Source organism: Terrapene carolina, unplaced genomic scaffold, assembly GCF_002925995.2.
Source record: "Terrapene carolina triunguis isolate 2854851 unplaced genomic scaffold, T_m_triunguis-2.0 Scaffold21, whole genome shotgun sequence".
Taxonomy (NCBI): Eukaryota; Metazoa; Chordata; order Testudines; family Emydidae; genus Terrapene; species Terrapene triunguis.
Window position 1 is genome coordinate 20,804,572 of NW_020664372.1, and position 17,189 is coordinate 20,821,760.

General features: G+C 39.9%; 1 protein-coding gene across 1 annotated transcript in view; it reads right to left on the bottom strand.

The window, feature by feature from the left end:
• Positions 1 to 17,189, bottom strand: part of UGGT2 (UDP-glucose glycoprotein glucosyltransferase 2) — a 277,888-nt gene that overhangs the window by 169,409 nt on the left and 91,290 nt on the right. The window contains exons 10-11 of the mRNA XM_026663613.2: positions 13,781 to 13,841; positions 4,585 to 4,676 (exon numbers count right to left, since the gene is read on the bottom strand). Coding sequence (XP_026519398.1) covers positions 4,585 to 4,676; positions 13,781 to 13,841 — 153 coding nt within the window. The remainder of the gene's footprint in view (positions 1 to 4,584; positions 4,677 to 13,780; positions 13,842 to 17,189) is intronic.

The window sequence follows — 17,189 nt, forward strand, 5'->3', positions numbered from 1 at the left end:
CTCCGCTTTCTTATCTTCCATTACTAGCTCATCTTCTCCATTGAGCAGCAGATCCACACCATCCCTGATCTTTCTTTTTTTGTCTGACATACTTGTAGAACCCCTTCTTGTTGTCTCTTACATTTCTAGCCAGTTGTAACTCATTCCTTGCCTTGGCTTTCCTGATTTTGTCCCTACATGCTCGTACTATTCTCATATATACTTCCTTAGTGATATGCCTCTCTTTCAATTTCCTGTACATATCCCCATTGGTTTTCAGATAGCTAAAAACCTCCTTGTGCAACCAAATTGGCCTCCTATGGCTCTTCTTATCTTTCCACTGCATTGGAACAGCTTGATGCTGAGCCTCTAATATTACATCTTTTAGGAACTGTCAGCCCCCTTCGACTCCTTTTCTTCCTAACTGGTGTCTCTATGGGACCTTGCCTACTATTTCTCTTAGTTGGTTGAAGTCCACCTTTTTGAAGTCCAGTGTCTTTGCTTTGCTGTTCTCATTTATATGAAGAGTCAATTCATGCTCTGTCCATAATGCTCGGAGGTCACAAACCACTGGGTAAGGATCTCACCCTATCAGAGAGACATCGGTAATGATTATCTTGGAAGGAAGGGGGTGATAAAAAGGTACATCTCCAGATATGTTGTTCTGATCCATCCACCACTTTAGGGAACGTAGGACCACAGGAGGAACCCAAACCAACTTGTCTGAGGGGTGTCCGCTTGGTTAACTGACTGACTTCATCCACCCTTGAATGATGCACAGGTGCAGCCGGGCACACTGGGTCACTTAACTGCATGAGGCCATGTGGCCTAGTAACCTTAGCCATACTCAGACCACAGAAGTAGGGTATGACTAGCGAGTGTGAGATAATTGATAAATGATCTGAAATCTGTCTTGAGGGAGAAAAACCATCATGTTCATAGACTCAAATAGGGCCTCAGTGAACTCAATTTTCTCTGTTGGGACTACTGTGGATTTTTCTTTGTGCAACAAGAGTCCCAGACAATCTAAGAGAAAGATGATAAACTAGACTTGGTGAAGAACCTGATGTTTGGATCTGCATCACACTAACCAATCATCTAGATATGGGACTACTTATACTCCCTTTCTCCTCAAGTAGGCCACCACCACCATACAGTTAGTGAATACTGGTGGGGCCAAGGACAGGCCAAAGGGAAAGACTCTGTACTGATAGTGTTGGCCTTGTACTACAAAACTCTGAAACCTCCTAGAACTCGTCTGTACTGCCACGTAGAAATAGGTATCTGGAGATTGAGGACCACAAATCAGTCCTTGTGATCTAGGGAAGGAATGATCGATGCTAGAGAAACCCTGTGAAATCTTATATACTTGATCATCTTGTTGAGATTTTGAAGGTATGCGTCTCAGACCCCCCCTTGGACTTGGAGATCAAGAAAGTCTCGTGAGTAAAACCTCTTTCTACCATGTTGAATGGGAACTTCTTCTATGGCTCCTACACTGAGCAAAGTCCAAACTTCTTGAAGGAGCTATGACTCATGAGATGGGTCCATGAAAAGGGACAGGATAGATGGGAGGGAAAAGGGGGTGGAGAGGTACTGGATAGAATATCCCAACCTCATAGTGCTTAGGACCCATTTTTCTGACATTATGTCTTCCTAAGCACTGAGGAAATGGGATACTCTGTCCCTAAATGGGGATGTGAAATGGTGAGCAGAAAGATCACCAATGATGTATTGCTGTCCTCAAAGGAGAACTCACATGGGCTGCATACTCACAGCTGACGGAGAACAAGCTGGCAGTGTTGAGCAGAAGGGCCTCCTTCTCTGTGATTTGTGCTTTCTTCTTGAAAAATTATACTGCCTTGGTGGGTATAAAGATCCTCTCTAGTACTGATGTTGATACTATAGCTGCAGGGGTCTGCATAGAATCCCAATGAACGAAGTGTAGTACAAGAGTCTTTAAATGAATGTAGTTTCATCAGTTGTATACAAAAACAAAAACTGACCAACAAATGAGACGTCCTTCCTGGTTTGCTGGAGGTCCAAGGCTATGCCCAAGTTTTGTAACCGTGAGGCTGTCCTCATTGTTATAGCAGAGAACAACCTCTACAAGAAGTTGCATCAAGCACAGACTGGAGCAACGTCTTGGCTACCATACAACCTTTTACCAGGAAAGCCTTATATTCCTTCCTGACGTTGCTTCCCAGTTTACAAAGTTGTATTTAGCTAACAGCACCTAATGGTTTGCTATCTGCATCTGCAGAGAGGAGTTGGAATATTTTTTTCTCCCAAACAAGAGTCTCTTTGGCTCTTTTTCTTTGAGGGTTTATTTAAGTCTCCCCTGATGTGATCTCTCATTGGCAGACACAACTAGCAGGGAATTTGAGGCAGGATGGGAATAAAAACACTTGAAGTCTTGCAGTGGGCCACAATACTGTTACCTGTGTGATTAGCTCTAGGACCTAAGGAGGCTGGTATGTGTCATAAGGTCTTTGCCAGTTCTAGATGAGCCTCATTAATTGGGAGGGCTACCCTCTTGAGGCAGCCACCTGGAAAATGTTCAAAAGCTTGAGTGCTCTCTTGCACAAGCTCAGATTGAATGCCTAAAGCCTTGGCCAGTCTCCTCAGCAGGACCTGATAAGGCTTAAAATCCTCTGGAACCGGAGAATAGTGTGGGATCATTGAGTCGACAGGTGAGGAAGTCAGGCTAACAGTAGTCAATGGATCCTCCTGTGGTACAACTGGTTACTCCTGCATCACTGACTGCTCGTGGGCAATAGTTTCTCTGTGTGCTTCCAATCTAGGTGGCTCTGGAAACTGCTTTGCCAAACATTCTGGCAACCTTCCCCTTGACTAAACCAGTGATCAAAACCTGGGGGCTCGGGAAACACCCCAGCAGTTCCAAGACAGCCACTGAACCCAACTGCGATGAGCTGTCAAAGTAGTCAGTTGGTATTAGGGGGTGCCAGACCAGATGAGGCCACTAACTGACCTGACTTATTTGTAGCCCATTGTGAAGACGCCAACATCGATACTGAGTCAGGGATGGTAGACAGTACCACAAATGCATCCCAAGACATCGAGGGTATGGCGTTGTAAATTGATCCTCTATAGTACTGATGTTGATAATGTAGCTGCGGAAAGACCTTGTAGTCAGTGCCAAGGTATAAACTGTAATCAGTACCCACTACAACGAACATTCCAGTAGCAAGGCCACAAACACCGAGCCAGAGAGAACAACCAGTACTGAGGTCGAAGGTCATACTAGTGCTGACATTGTGTGTGCTGGTGCTGAAGATGGTCCTGGGGCCAAATCTGTGCCACATTAGTTAACTGGTACCGATACTGGCACGGCTAACAGTCTCTGCACCAGAACTGAGGAGCCAGACAGGCCCAGGACAGCGGAAGCCACTGCCACAGTGGTGGACTCCTGTACTACAGGAGAGTTTGAGATGGAAGGCAGATCAAATTCCTTAGCTGCCTCATAAGCTTTTGCTGTTGTCAGTACTAACAATGTTAATGCCAAAACACAGTCTGTTGGTACCAGAATTGACAGCACAGTACTGGTATTTCCCTGCTGCAGGACCAGGGAGAGACAGATTGAAGGCCCAGCTCTACCCTGAATACCTGAAGAGTCCTGATGATGTTCCAAGTCTTTTTGTGAAGAACAAGAGGAACCCTTCTTTGATTTCAAGTGGCTGTAGTCTATCTTATGGATCCTGATTCAGGGGAGACCCTGGAAAAGAAGACTGACTCCTCTTTCTCTGTGAAGAAGAATCTGAGTCTAGGCTTCTGTCTGAAACATCTGCGGGCAGGCAGCAGGGCATACTGGGGGTCCTGGGGCTGAGATAGGCCTCACTGCCAGCTCTATGAGGTGTATGAGGGGCAGATTTCTGAAGACCTTCATTCTTTTCTTGAAATAATGACAGACACTGCACCTCTCCTTTGTATGTCCCTCATAAAGACACAAAAGGCAGCATGGGGTCACTATTTGGAACTATACTGACTGGAAAAAAATAATATTTGTGATGTTCAAAAAGGCTTATTTCAGACATCCAAAAAATCTTCAATCAAACACAATAAAATAAAAAATAAGCCTTACAATGCTTCTGTCAATGAAGCTTAATAAACAATAAGTGGTCCAATAAAAGATATTCCCTCACCCACCGTATCTCTCTAAAGAAGCTTAATGTGATACAAAATGTCACTCCTAGCTGACTACCTTAACTTTCTAAAAATTATGACGAGGAGAATGCATGTAATTTATCTTTAAAAAAAAATAAACACTTTCTACACCTGTTTTACATATGCATACAGTATTCCTTCCATTCTCTATTTTCAGTTTACATAGCAAGTTGTCCCATCTGTAAACAAGATCTTCCAAGAGAAAATACTATCATATATTACCATAAAATGTTCACATACAAAGCCATGTCACTTGTATTTCATATATACTCTACAAGAATCTGAATTGTAATACTGGAGTTATAAATTTGATACATCTCAAAGTATGGAACACAGAATATTATCTAACATTGTGAACACAAAAAAACCTGTTAATTCTACAAACTGTAGAACTTATAAATTTAATAATGAAATTCTTACCTAAATGGATCATGAAAATCGAGGTCAATAGGAAGACCATTTAGAAATAAACGTGCTTCTCCAGGCTGAATTCCGAGTATTTCATGGAAATGCTTGAAAGGGAAAGTGGAAAAATTGCTAGTTTTCTAAGATAAATGCCAACAATAAAACAAAAACTTATTTAGAACTTAAAGTAAATCCTACTACAATACCTGCAAATTTTGTGGAATACATAGAAAATCTGATCTCCATAATTAAAAAAAAAAATCTTTTCACCAGAATTTTGGCAGAAAAAATAGACAAAATCCTGTTATAAACACAATTTTACATATTTTGAATGCTATAACAAATGAAAAAGCTATAGAAAACATAAAATGTGGTTTACACTGGTTTTATAATATATACATGATAAAATATTCTTAATGTTTCTTGTTAGAAAATTGATACTTCTCAGCAATATAGGAAAGTGGCACTTAATTCTTCAAAAACTATCCATGCCATTTTCTCCCCAAACTAACAAAAGCAAACAAAACCCCACCTTTGTTGCATACTACTGAATCGTCACTCAGGAGTAGCATATAAACACTGAAGGGCAGCTTCTTCAGATGTTAGCCTCTATATTACAAAATGCAAAACACTGTGTTTTGCAACATTTACGAGACAAGGTCAAACTTAAAAACACACTTCTGTATAAAGAATTGTTACCTTCTAATATTACAGGTACCAGAAATCACCAGAACTGTAAAAAGTTAAAGAAAAACTATTTTTCCATGTTTCCCCCGATTTGTTTCCTTTATGCATTTGACAGCACTTACTATGCAGTTGCTGTGGTTAATAATCAGTTGCACTTCCTGTCTCATGAACTACACATGACATCACACTCCTGTGCTGCTCTGGAGGGAGCTCAGACATACATCCCTAGCTCTACAAGAGGGTATTTAACAGCAACAGCAGAGAAGCTGCTCTGAGTTTTGTGTGATGTGGATAGCTCTTTTTTTCCCTGGGAAAATTACATGGAAATGGAGCAAGAGGAACCACCGGGCAAGAGAACATTTCTTCACTTCCAAAACTAGGCATGGGGTAGGGGAGCAATAGCATTCTGAAAAGGGGAGAAAGTGAGCTCCTCTATCACTGTCAGACTTCTACATATAGCTGGAGTGCTCCCTTACACTCCTCCTGGTGGACACCTGATACTAGTGAAGGCAATGCAACTCACCCACATGGGCCTAGATCACAAAGGGAGAAGATACGCCATACTGAACTGAGAAAAGAGACAAATTTAGCAACCAGAAAGGATAGTAGCAGCTGAATGGGGGCTACCACACATGCTTTCTAACTATGAATGAGAAAAATCTGCCTGATACTAGGCTGGAAGGGCGGGGACAAATAAGAGAAGGCGTGCCCCTCAGCCTTTTCTCAGGACCAGCAAGATATTTGGGCTCTGAAAAGGGGACAGATGTCCTATTCCACAGCCTCTCTACAGTTGCTGGCAACAAGCCAGGGATAGGAAAATCAACAAGGACAAAAAAAGAGTCTTACCCCCAAGATGACAATCCCCACTCACAAAAATTCAGGACCAGAGCAGGAAAGCATGAGGGTCAGCAGGGGTCTCTGAGATATGGCTCAGTCCCCACCAGAGGAGCAAGGAGAACCAAAATCAGGCATGTAAAGGGAGAAAAGCTGCTGCCTGTTGCTGGTGCATAAGAGGTGTGTCTGCATTCTAATAGAAAACCAATTGGAACCCTTTTCTATGCAAGTTACTCCATTTGTGTGATTCTTTCATACTGCAATAAAGAAGTAAGAAGTAGGAAAATTTGGTCAAAATGTATTCTGAAAATGTGCAGACGGGGCTCGGAAGCTAGTCAACTTACCCAAAATTAGCTAACCAAGTTACCTCATTTTAGTTATATTGACTAGTTTCAAGATGGCAGGGTCCTTTTGAGACAGCATAGTTATAACCACAGACTCAGGAAATGCAAAGTTAAGAGCTAGATTGTCAGCATTTAACAGAAGCCCTGAGTAGGAGACACAAAATCCTTCTCTCAGCTCCATCATCTCTTGGAATAGTACTGTTTCTTGGGTTAGCTAACCCTTCCACCGACCCGTGTACAGTGGAGACATGACATGGCATCTCCTAGAGGAGCACAGAGGGGGTAGTCCCTGAGACAGGATAAAATTAAACTGTGCCATGCCTGAGTTTATCCCTAGTGCAGAGGGACTCCTTGTAAACATATGCAAGGCAATATCCCTTAACCAGAAAAATAGTTTTAGAAACATACGCTATATATGTACAATACATTTGAGTTATTATTGAAAAATGTACATTTCATGCCTTTGTGATTTTAACCATACAGACTTAACACTGCATTGCACAGATTTTCACATTTAATTTCTTTATTCATTTATAAAAGATTAAATTATAAATTGCTTGGGCATAGTAATATTACCATTTAAATGCTTGGACACTTATATGCCCTTGGGTGAATAGGCTGAAGGACGCTGAACTCCTTTTTTGACTGCTGTTATTGTTTACTTTATAGTAACTGTATCTTCCCAACAGGGATAGAACTTGAAAATTATCATCAACTGCTGTAAAACTCATGGAGGATTCCCAAAAATATGGGATTTTATGTGTCTGCAATTTCCTCCTATGCTGATATTAAGCAACGGGGACAGCTTTGTTTTTCAGTGGGGCACTTTCATAGTGTGCCACCTCTGCTGAATTACAATGGAGCTATATGTGCTGCCTCAGTCAGCCTTCTGAGGAAGATAATTATTTTAGGCACTCTTGACTGTTAATTCAATAATACCCTTCTTAGGGATGGTTTATTACAAAAACTCTTACAAAAAAGATCATAACGAAAAGTCCGAAATAAAAAGTATTCTGGCTTTTAGGATTCCTCTAAAGTCTGCCCTCTATGCTCTGTTCCCAGTTCCCTCAGAGGTCTCTCTAAGGGCTTGTCTACACTTCAGTTGCTGCAGCTGCGCCACTTCAGTGAAGTGCTACCCACACCAACAGGAGGGATTCTCCCATCAGCATAGGTACTCAACCTCCCCAAGAGGCAGTAGCTAGGTCAATGGGAGAATTCGCCCATCAGCCGAGAGCTGTCTACACTAGGTGTAGGTTGTTTTAACTGCGTCACTCAGGGGTGTGGATTCTTCACACCCGTGAGCAACATAGTAATACTGACCTAATTTCCTAGTGTAGACCAGGCCTTTGTCTTTAATCCTCTCCTCATGCCTGGAGCTGGGCGGCAATTCATCTCTCAGTCTGTATCTTCTCCTTATGGCAGAATCCCCAGCTCTCCTTTGGAGCCAGATAATTCAAAAAATTATCCTTCATGCAAATTATTTCAGTAGCCTTCTGAAAACATAAATCCCTGGGCCTTTCCAAGCTGGTCAGTGAGAATATGTTCAATATCAAATGGGCTAGAGCTTCATGATCCCTTTCTAAAAAAATATTAGCTCTTGGTTGGTGGAATTTTATCACGGATGTTACAAGCCACTTGGAGAACAGCGTTCACTGGAACGTCTTGTGGCATTCCCATGACATGTCCAAAAAACATAAGGCGCTGTCTGAGGACAAGGGCCCCGGTAGTTTGTAGACCGGAGTGACCATAAACATCTGCATTACAAATGAAGTCATTCCACTTTATGCATTGGCATATTGTGTGGAAAAGCCTCCAGCTTTGCCCAGTCTGAGCGGCGTAGTGTCCAGGTTTTGCAGCTATACAACAGTATGGGGAGGATACAGCTTGAATAGGTCCTGAACTTGGTTGTTGAGCTGAGATGATGTTGATTCCATATTCATTGTAAATGACCCATGGCAGATGCTGCGATGCCAATCCAATGGAGAACCTCCGTGTGAGAGTTGGAGGAACTGGTGAGTACAGAACCCAAACAGCAAAAGCTGGAGACTGCTGTTTCATTGTTCAAAGAGATTGGAGTCACTGGTGGACCTGGTCCTAGATTTTGCAGCTTTGTCTTTGACTACGAAACATGGAGGCCAATCTTAGCTAACCCCTCCTCCATTTGCTGGAGTGCCTTGTGAAACCTGTCGGGGGTCTATACCAAAAGAGCAATGTCATCAACATAGTCAAGGCCTTTCTCATTAAGAGATATCACCAATCTTAATGCCTATGGACCTGACGGAATGCATGAAGTCCATTGCCCAACAAAAGAGTGCAGGGACCAAGATGCAGGCCTTCCTGACACCAGATACTGATTTAAAAGGTGCAGACACCCAATTCCCCAGATGTACACAGGCAGTGGTTCCATTATGCAGCTCTCTAATCAAGTCCACAGAGTGGAAGGGACACCTATGCCCTTTCAGGGCATTAAGTGGGGTTTGATACGAACAATACTAAAAGAAGAACGTCTAGTCATATAGTTGGCAAATTACTGCACTTGCAGATGTGTTGTATTTAACAGGTATTTTGAATCATTCACATACAGCAGTCCTTAGTACAGACTCTTACATTTTGACTACATTTAATCATCATATGGTTTTCAACCTTTAATATGTTTTAGTCATTTCCTCTCATTACATTTTCTATTCAACTTCCATTATCTGAGAAGGGAATCATTCAGTTATGCACAGCATGAGATCATATCTTCCCTGCTGCTAGATGGATGCACTGTAGCTCAAGAAGTTGCATGACAATTTAATGCACTGTAATGGTGATGTTTAGAAAGTTGCCTAACTTTTATTCATGCAAAAGAATTTATTTTTTTTATTATTTTAAAGTTATATGCTGTAGTATTGATGTTTTACTGGCCCTTCCTTTAAATTATCCTCGTCAGTTAATTCCAGATGGGTATTTTTTATTTGCTCATATTTGGTTTTTTTTTTAATTCTTCTGAATGGGGGAGGTGTTTTTATTTGATGGTTGGTTGCTTTTTGTTTGTTTTTGCATAACTAAAACTAAACTAAAACCCCAAATTTATTTATTTTGTTGAGAAATGGTGCCATTTACTACTTTTGGGTAAGAGAGAAAAGTGTTAGGGAAATTACAAATATATATTATAAACAATATGGATTCCATAATCTCTTTCAGTCAAACAAAGATGGTGTTAACTAGAAGCTCATTAAATGAGGATTATAAAAAAAAGAGGCCAGGGAATGCAGTGGGAGGGCTAAACTGAAGGACTACATACTGCTTACATCCATATGAACACAGCTCTGTAAGAAAAATACTTAAAATTATTTTTAAGTACTTCTAAGTATAAACTGACTAGATACTGAATTCAGTAACTAGTTATTTTGGCTTTTGCATATTTTTTGTAAGTTTTAAGGTACAATGTTAAGTTTGGATGAGCAGTTTAAGTCAGTTGTAATGAGAGTGTGATGATGGGGTATGCCTAGTAGGAAAGAGGCTGAATTGTTAGCTGTTAATTTCCAAACATGCCCAGGTTTGGGCTTTTAAAGGTGCAAACAGAATTTTTGTAAAGGAAATAATATTGTTTTGGAGTATTAGCTGAAATTCATTAAAACTTATTTTCAACCTTAGCTCTATTTTTATTGAGTTTGATTTTTTGTTCGTGAATCAGAATCAAGTCGGAAACTTTAGTCTTCAGTTCCAGGAAGTGGAGAAAGTTTGTATCCTCCAGGGAAGTCATTACTCTTGTCCTCTTCTCATATGGAAATAGTTGCTGAAGAGTTATCAATCTCCTCAGAATTTAAGTAGAGTTCCTCTCTGTGCTCATCTTCAGCAATTTTCCTCCTGATTCCCAAAAAAGTTTGTACGTAGCTGCATCAACATGGGTGGTAGAAGGGTCAGTGCAGGTAGAACAAGCATTGACATCAGCTGTGCTAATACTACTGTCACAGTAAGTTCCATTGGTAACTGGGATGGGATGTGCATCATGTGCTATGGTACAGGTCACAGATTTCATTGCTGATGTCACCAAAACTTCCACAATGCTGTGCATTCCAACTTGCCTAATATGAGGATGTTGTTTTTTGGGATTAAGGTTGTTGCAAAAACAATCTAATGATAGAGGTCATTAGATTATGCAATAACTCTTGCTATAGCCTCTTAGAATCAAATATCACACAGTCACTGCTTAAAGAGATGGCTGTCAAGCCAAGAACAATGTCAGCTGGGAATCAGGTGACAACTGTTCCCCTCTTAGCACAGATTGAGCACAGAATTTTGGAGATGATGTCTTGTTTAACACTCAGAAGACAGTGCTGATGTGTCCCAGTGACACAAATGCAATCAGTTCTTGCAGGACTCTATACACATGGGAATGCTGACGTTGGGTTTATCTTTTCACTGGACCTACACTAAATCAGGCTGACAGGAATTTGTAACAACCAGCTTTAAACATCAAGACTGGATGTTACTTTGAAGTAGAGAATGACTAGTCCTTTGAAATGAAGTAGTTTCAGCTCCCTTGTGCTAGAACAGGTGCAATTAAGAGGCAGGGCAGCACCTGGCTGGGGCTATAAACATCCAGGCTTTCAGTAAGAAAGGGGGATGATCAAGAAGGAAGAGCAACAGGAAGTGCCCTGGGAGTGGCTGCCAAAGTCCTCTGGGAGGGGAAGCAGTGGGAACCGGGAGGAGGAGAAGAGAAGGGCATCCAGGGAGAAAGTTCTGGGAGACAGTGCTCATTTAAAAGAGCACAGAAGAATCCTGCTAGAGGCCGTGAAGCAGGAGGGAGTGAAAGGAAAGGGGAAAATCTTCTGGGAGCTGTAGTCCAGGATGGGCTAAGGAACTGGGTTGTTGTTTTTGCTTATGTTTGGAAAATAAAATTGTTTACAATGAGATGCTCAGTATGGCAGTGGGTCCGTTAAGGGCTGCGGACAAGCCAGCGCCTTACAGAAGGTTCTCAGGTACATTCTTTGAAAGACCTGAAAGTGCAGAGCGACATCTTACATTGCAGACACATATCTTACATTGCAGACAACCATAATCTTTACTCAGGCAGAAGGCACTGTAATCATGTCTCTTCATTAGCAACACAAAGATTATATTTAGGCTACCTAAAGCAGCCCCAGGGTGTTTTTCATTCTCCATCTGAAAGAGAAATGGTACTTAATACAATTTTTAAAATGAAGAAGTGTAAAGGTGCATCAAGAATTGAACTGCATCAATAAAATACCATAAACTGGGCATTCAAAATACTATGGTGATGGGTATGGTATAAAATGTATATAGAATAGTCTAATGTACAGAACCAAAGTGTGGTACCAAGAAACTGAAGAGCTCAAAGCCTGCCTCTATTAACAATGAGAAGCACAGAAGGCCCAACCTCACACCAAAGTGCAAAAGCACCTGGAAAAAGTTAAGCAATGCCTATTGCTCCATCAACTCACCCAGCTACAGTGCTTTATGAGTAGATACAATGCTCTATGTCTGCAGTCCATCCTCAACTAGATGCTCCAAAGTGAGAGGTAGCATAGGCAGGAGGACGGGAGGGAGGGAGTACCAAGAATGTCAATACTACCTACAGCATCATAGTTTGCCAACTAAGTCAGTGCCTTGATTGAAGACAATTTTTAAAATAAATAAGGAAACTCACAGAAGAAAATTCAAAATTGATATAAGGATCTGAAGGCAAGCTGTGTTCCCAAAGCATGATCAAAGCTCAGATAAATACTGCGGAGAACTGGTAACTCCTCCACCAAATATAGAATAATAAAAGATTAGGGTTGGAAGAGACCTCAGGAGGTCATCTAGTCCAACCCCCTGCTCAAGGCAGGGCCAACACCAACTAAATCATCCCAGCCAGGGCTTTGTCAAGCTGGGCCTTAAAAACCTAAGGATAGAGATTCCACCACCTCCCTAGGTAACCCATTCCAGAGCTTCACCACCTTCCTAGTGAAATAGTGTTTCCTAATATCCAACCTAGACCTCCCCCACTGCAACTTGAGACCATTGCTCCTTGTTCTGTCATCTGTCACCACTGAGAACAGCCGAACTCCATCCTCTTTGGAACCCTCCCCATCCCCCCGTTCAAGTAGTTGAAGGCTGCTATCAAATCCCCCCTCACTCTTCTCTTCTGCAGACTAAACAAGCCCAGTTCCCCCAGCCTCTCCTCGTAAGTCATGTGCCCCAGCCCCCTGATCATTTTCATTGTCCTCCGCTGGACTCTCTCCAATTTGTCCACATCCTTTCTGTAGTGGGGGGCCCAAAACTGGACGCAATAATCCAGATGTGGCCTCACCAGTGCCGAATACAGGGGAATAATCACTTCCCTCGATCCTACTAATGCAGCCCAATATGCCGTTAGTCTTCTTGGCAATAAGGGCACACTGCTGACTCATATCCAGCTTCTTATCCATTGTAATCCTCAGGTCTTTTTCTGCAGAACTGCTGCTTAGCCAGTCAGTCCATATCTTGTAGTGGTACATGGGATTCTTCCATCCTAAGTCCTGACTCTGCACTTGTCCTTGTTGAACCTCATCAGATTTCTTTTGGCCCAATCCTCCAATTTGTCTAGGTCACTCTGGACCCTATCCCTACCCTCCAGCGTATCTACATCTCCCCCCAGCTTAGTGTCATCTGCGAACTTGCTGAGGGTGCAATCCATCCCATCATCCAGATCATTAATAAAGATGTTGAACAAAACTGGCCCCAGGTTTTGCTCAATGTGCTCATAAAGGAAATGATGTTGGGATAATGAGTGAAGGGGTATTATGAAACATTTAGAATTAAGGGGGTTCTCACCTGATCACACTTTAAAAGCATGGACAAAAGACTAGAAATCCACCTAGATGGGAATTTTTGGACAACTGCATGTTATGTACAAAAATTCATGCAGTACATGCTTCATAAATTATGTGACCTTTTTGATAGAAAAATGTACACTGTATATATGCAATTAAATATTCTACTAATGTATGTTTGAAACAGTTCAATTAAGATTAAACCCCTCCCCATAAGGTTTACTTAAATATTAATGGCCTGATTTCCCAACAAGATAAGTATCTGCAGCTCCCATTCATTTCAATGGGAGTTGGGTTGCTTAGCAAACTTACAAACCAGCCTCATATCCTTTCATTAACTAAGGACAGAGCATAGTTAGTGAATCAAACACAAGAGAAGTGAAGAAAAATAAATCAATTATTTAAATTTAGGAACAGAATACATTTTTAAATGATTTCCTCCTCTATTAGAAATCAGTTAAAAGTTGCTACATTAATACAAAAATGTCCCATAGCTGTAGTTTGATTGTCACTTTATGTATAATTCAAGGAACAAGGGCAAACCTTCTGATTTTTCTCTATTTCATTTCGCATTTGTTGGTTTACAGGAATTCTGGTCAAAGATCTGTAGGAATAAAATACTGATATTATTCAGCCATTCTACATTTAAACAAACATTCTTCCTTACCTAATATATGTTATTTTAAGGGGTACAGTGATCAGCCTTAAAAAAAATCCCAAATCTAAACATATACGGTTACCTCAATATTTACAGTATTATTTCACCTTCTTTATATTAATTTTAGGGAATAGCTAGCATTTTGTACATACTGAAGTTACTTAAGTATCCAAGATATTATCTTACTTCAAAATTTCAAATCTGGATGTTAAAGTTATTTACCTCCATATCTAGGCAATTAAATCAAAGTGGTCTGAAGCTCTCAATTTTGACCTTAGGCTATTGGAAGGTGTTATGAACAACCACTTACAAAGGTAGTCTAGCCATTAGAGAACGTGTTTGGGGACTGAGGCACCTAGGTTCTGTTTCCAACTCAGCCAGTCACTATGTACACTAGGATAAATTACTTAACCTCCGTGCCTCAGTTTACTAATCTCAAAAATGGTAATAAAACACATATGTATAGTACCTCATCAGCATATTGCAAGGCTTAATTAGCATTCAAATACACTTTGAAATCTCTGTAGGAGAGGCTCTATAGCAAGTTCAAAGTATTATTAATAGTGGGTATCTTTACTTATTAACAAACTTTCTCCTATATCTACAGCAACCATAGTTTGGCTCCCTTCACCATTTAAGAAAGTTGTGGAAGGCTTTACCAACTTTATTTCCTGGATGTGAAAATATGCCTCTGAAAATATAATCCATCTTCAACAAAGACCACTGGAAAAAGTGCAGGAAGTATATCATGCTGCCTCAAGAGGCTGTCAGAGGCTTTTTAATTCTTTTTTTTTGCAAGGACAAGCAAAGTTTTCTTTTTGAGATTTAGCTGCCAGAAAGACTCATTAACCCATTCTAACACTTCAGGGGAAGGATGGGTTCATTGGTGAAACATGAATATAGTGAAAATCAGAGAAAACGATTACTTCTGAGATGGCATGGGGACAACCTCAGTTCCCACAAGTAAGCTTTACTTCCCTTTGAACATGCTAAGAAGTCTTGATTGCCTGACACCTCCCCAGAAAGCATGTCAGTTACTGCCTTGCTCCTTATGGTAAAATAGTCTTCTCATAGTGAGAACAGAACAACTTAAAGCCTCAATATCTGCAAGAGGTACAGATGAGTTTTTTTTATTGTCTTTGATTTAGCTTTCTCTTATTCCATGCTTTCAGATAATAAATTTCTAAAGAAAGAAAATGGTGGCAAGACAACACTAAGGCAGTCACTGGCCTATATAAGGCAGGAATAAAATTGGAAAAACAGAAGTAAGAGCTATAGAGGACAGAAAATTCCTAGATGGTAATTAGTTATCATTCTGCCTGTCAAAGGGAGTGAAGAGGAAGAACTCAGGGTCTATGATCTCACAGAGAAAGCTAGAAAAATACAGAATAGATTGTGTGTTATAAAGATGCTGATGTCAGTAATTGTTCGGGAAGATGTGAATACTCACTCATGCCTTCACATCTCATGAATAATAGAGTCATCCCAAATTCATCTTTATAAAACTTTTATAACCAACCAACCATGTTTATTCTCTATGCATACACAAACACACTAAATATCCTACTATCTGTGTCAACTGTTTTTTTTTTTTTTAAGTATAACATTTTAATGCAGGAGAGCAAGAATGGAAACAATATAGAATAATAATTTCTTTCAAAAATGAAAACGGATTTAAATGAAAAATTTATAATAAAGAAAATATAATCACAAGGATTGATAAGAACACCTCAAACTAGCTTAAAGATGCCAGCAAAACACCCAATTGAGAAATGAAGCACAAGGGGTAGGAAAAAAACACTATTAAGCTAAAAGCCTGAAAGCAATTGACTCTGCAGCACAGAGTTTCGAGAGAGCCTGCTACCAGCAATAAGCATCATTTAGAAATATAGCTTATATAACATTTTCCCCCATCAGAAAGTATTTCTGTAACTGATGGGAATTAATACTGAGAGTTAATTTAGCCAAAGGAATAATTTAGCCATTAAATAAGTAGGACAAATCACAAAGCTAAAAATTGAAGAGCGAAACGTGTAAACACCAACACAGTAAATACCATTCTGGCCCTGTATGAATACTTTCAAACAGTCTTGAAGTAGCTAGTCATTGTTTAAAAAAAGTAACTCGGTCCTATTTGAATCTGAGTACATTTGGCATAATTTGTAGCTCATTATAATTAATTATTATTGTTATTGTATTATTATTAGTAGTGGTAGTATAAAATTAGCTCCTAGAGGCCTCAAGCAGAATCAGTGCTCCATCATGTGGGGAACTGTCTAGATACAAATCAGAACACAGTCCCTGTCCAAGTAGTTTACAATCTAAATAGAGAAGACACAAAAAAGTAGAGGCAGAACACAATGGAAGGGGAAAAACAGCAGACAATGCTGTCATGACATTAACAGGAACCTAACATCACATGTGTTATCTTAAATGCTTGTAGGGTGGGTTTTTTTTGTAATAAGACAAGTGAACAACAGATGATATTAATGAATCACTAACTGGCCCCGTGCCTAGCCATTATCATTAGGCATGGTGTCATGTTTTTTGGGGAGGCAGGTTATGAAAAAATTTGAAGGGGAGAGGACAGTTAATATTTTGAGCATATTAAAAGTTATACTTTAATAAGCATTTATCTCAGTGGTATATATTTACATTTTATCCAGATAAAAGAGAAAAAGATAAATATTCATCTCTGGTTATGCTATGTTATACAACGGTCAGACTTTTCAGTTTTAGTACTTTCCAGTTTCACTATTATAAACAACAAATTTAAAAATAATAAAATGAGCTCCAAACAACATAAAATTATCTAAAAAAATGGGTAAGAGAAGAGTATACAGTACAGCGATGCGCAAGTAGATATGTTTATTCAGAAAGCATCATTTTAACCAAACTGTAATTACTTATTTTGATGCACAAAAGTTAAATGTGTAAGGGGAGAACATTACGACACACAAAGCAGTAGGGTGAGTTCAATGAACATTCCAGAACCCCACCCATCGAGACTTAAATTAACCTCCATCTGCAGCTAAGTGGTTATTAATAAGACTACTATGTGATTTTGAGAAGGTTTTTGTAATATTTAAGTGTTGCAGTGTTTGTCTTTCTTTATTACTCTTTTTCTCTTTTATCTGGATAAAATGTAAATACATACCACTGAGATAAATGCTTATTAAAGTATAACTTTTAATATGCTCAAAATATTAACATTTGTAAATTATGCATGGATATCAGGAAACTCAGGGTATGTACTGGTACTGCATATTGTTATAGGATTATGTAATAGCCAGA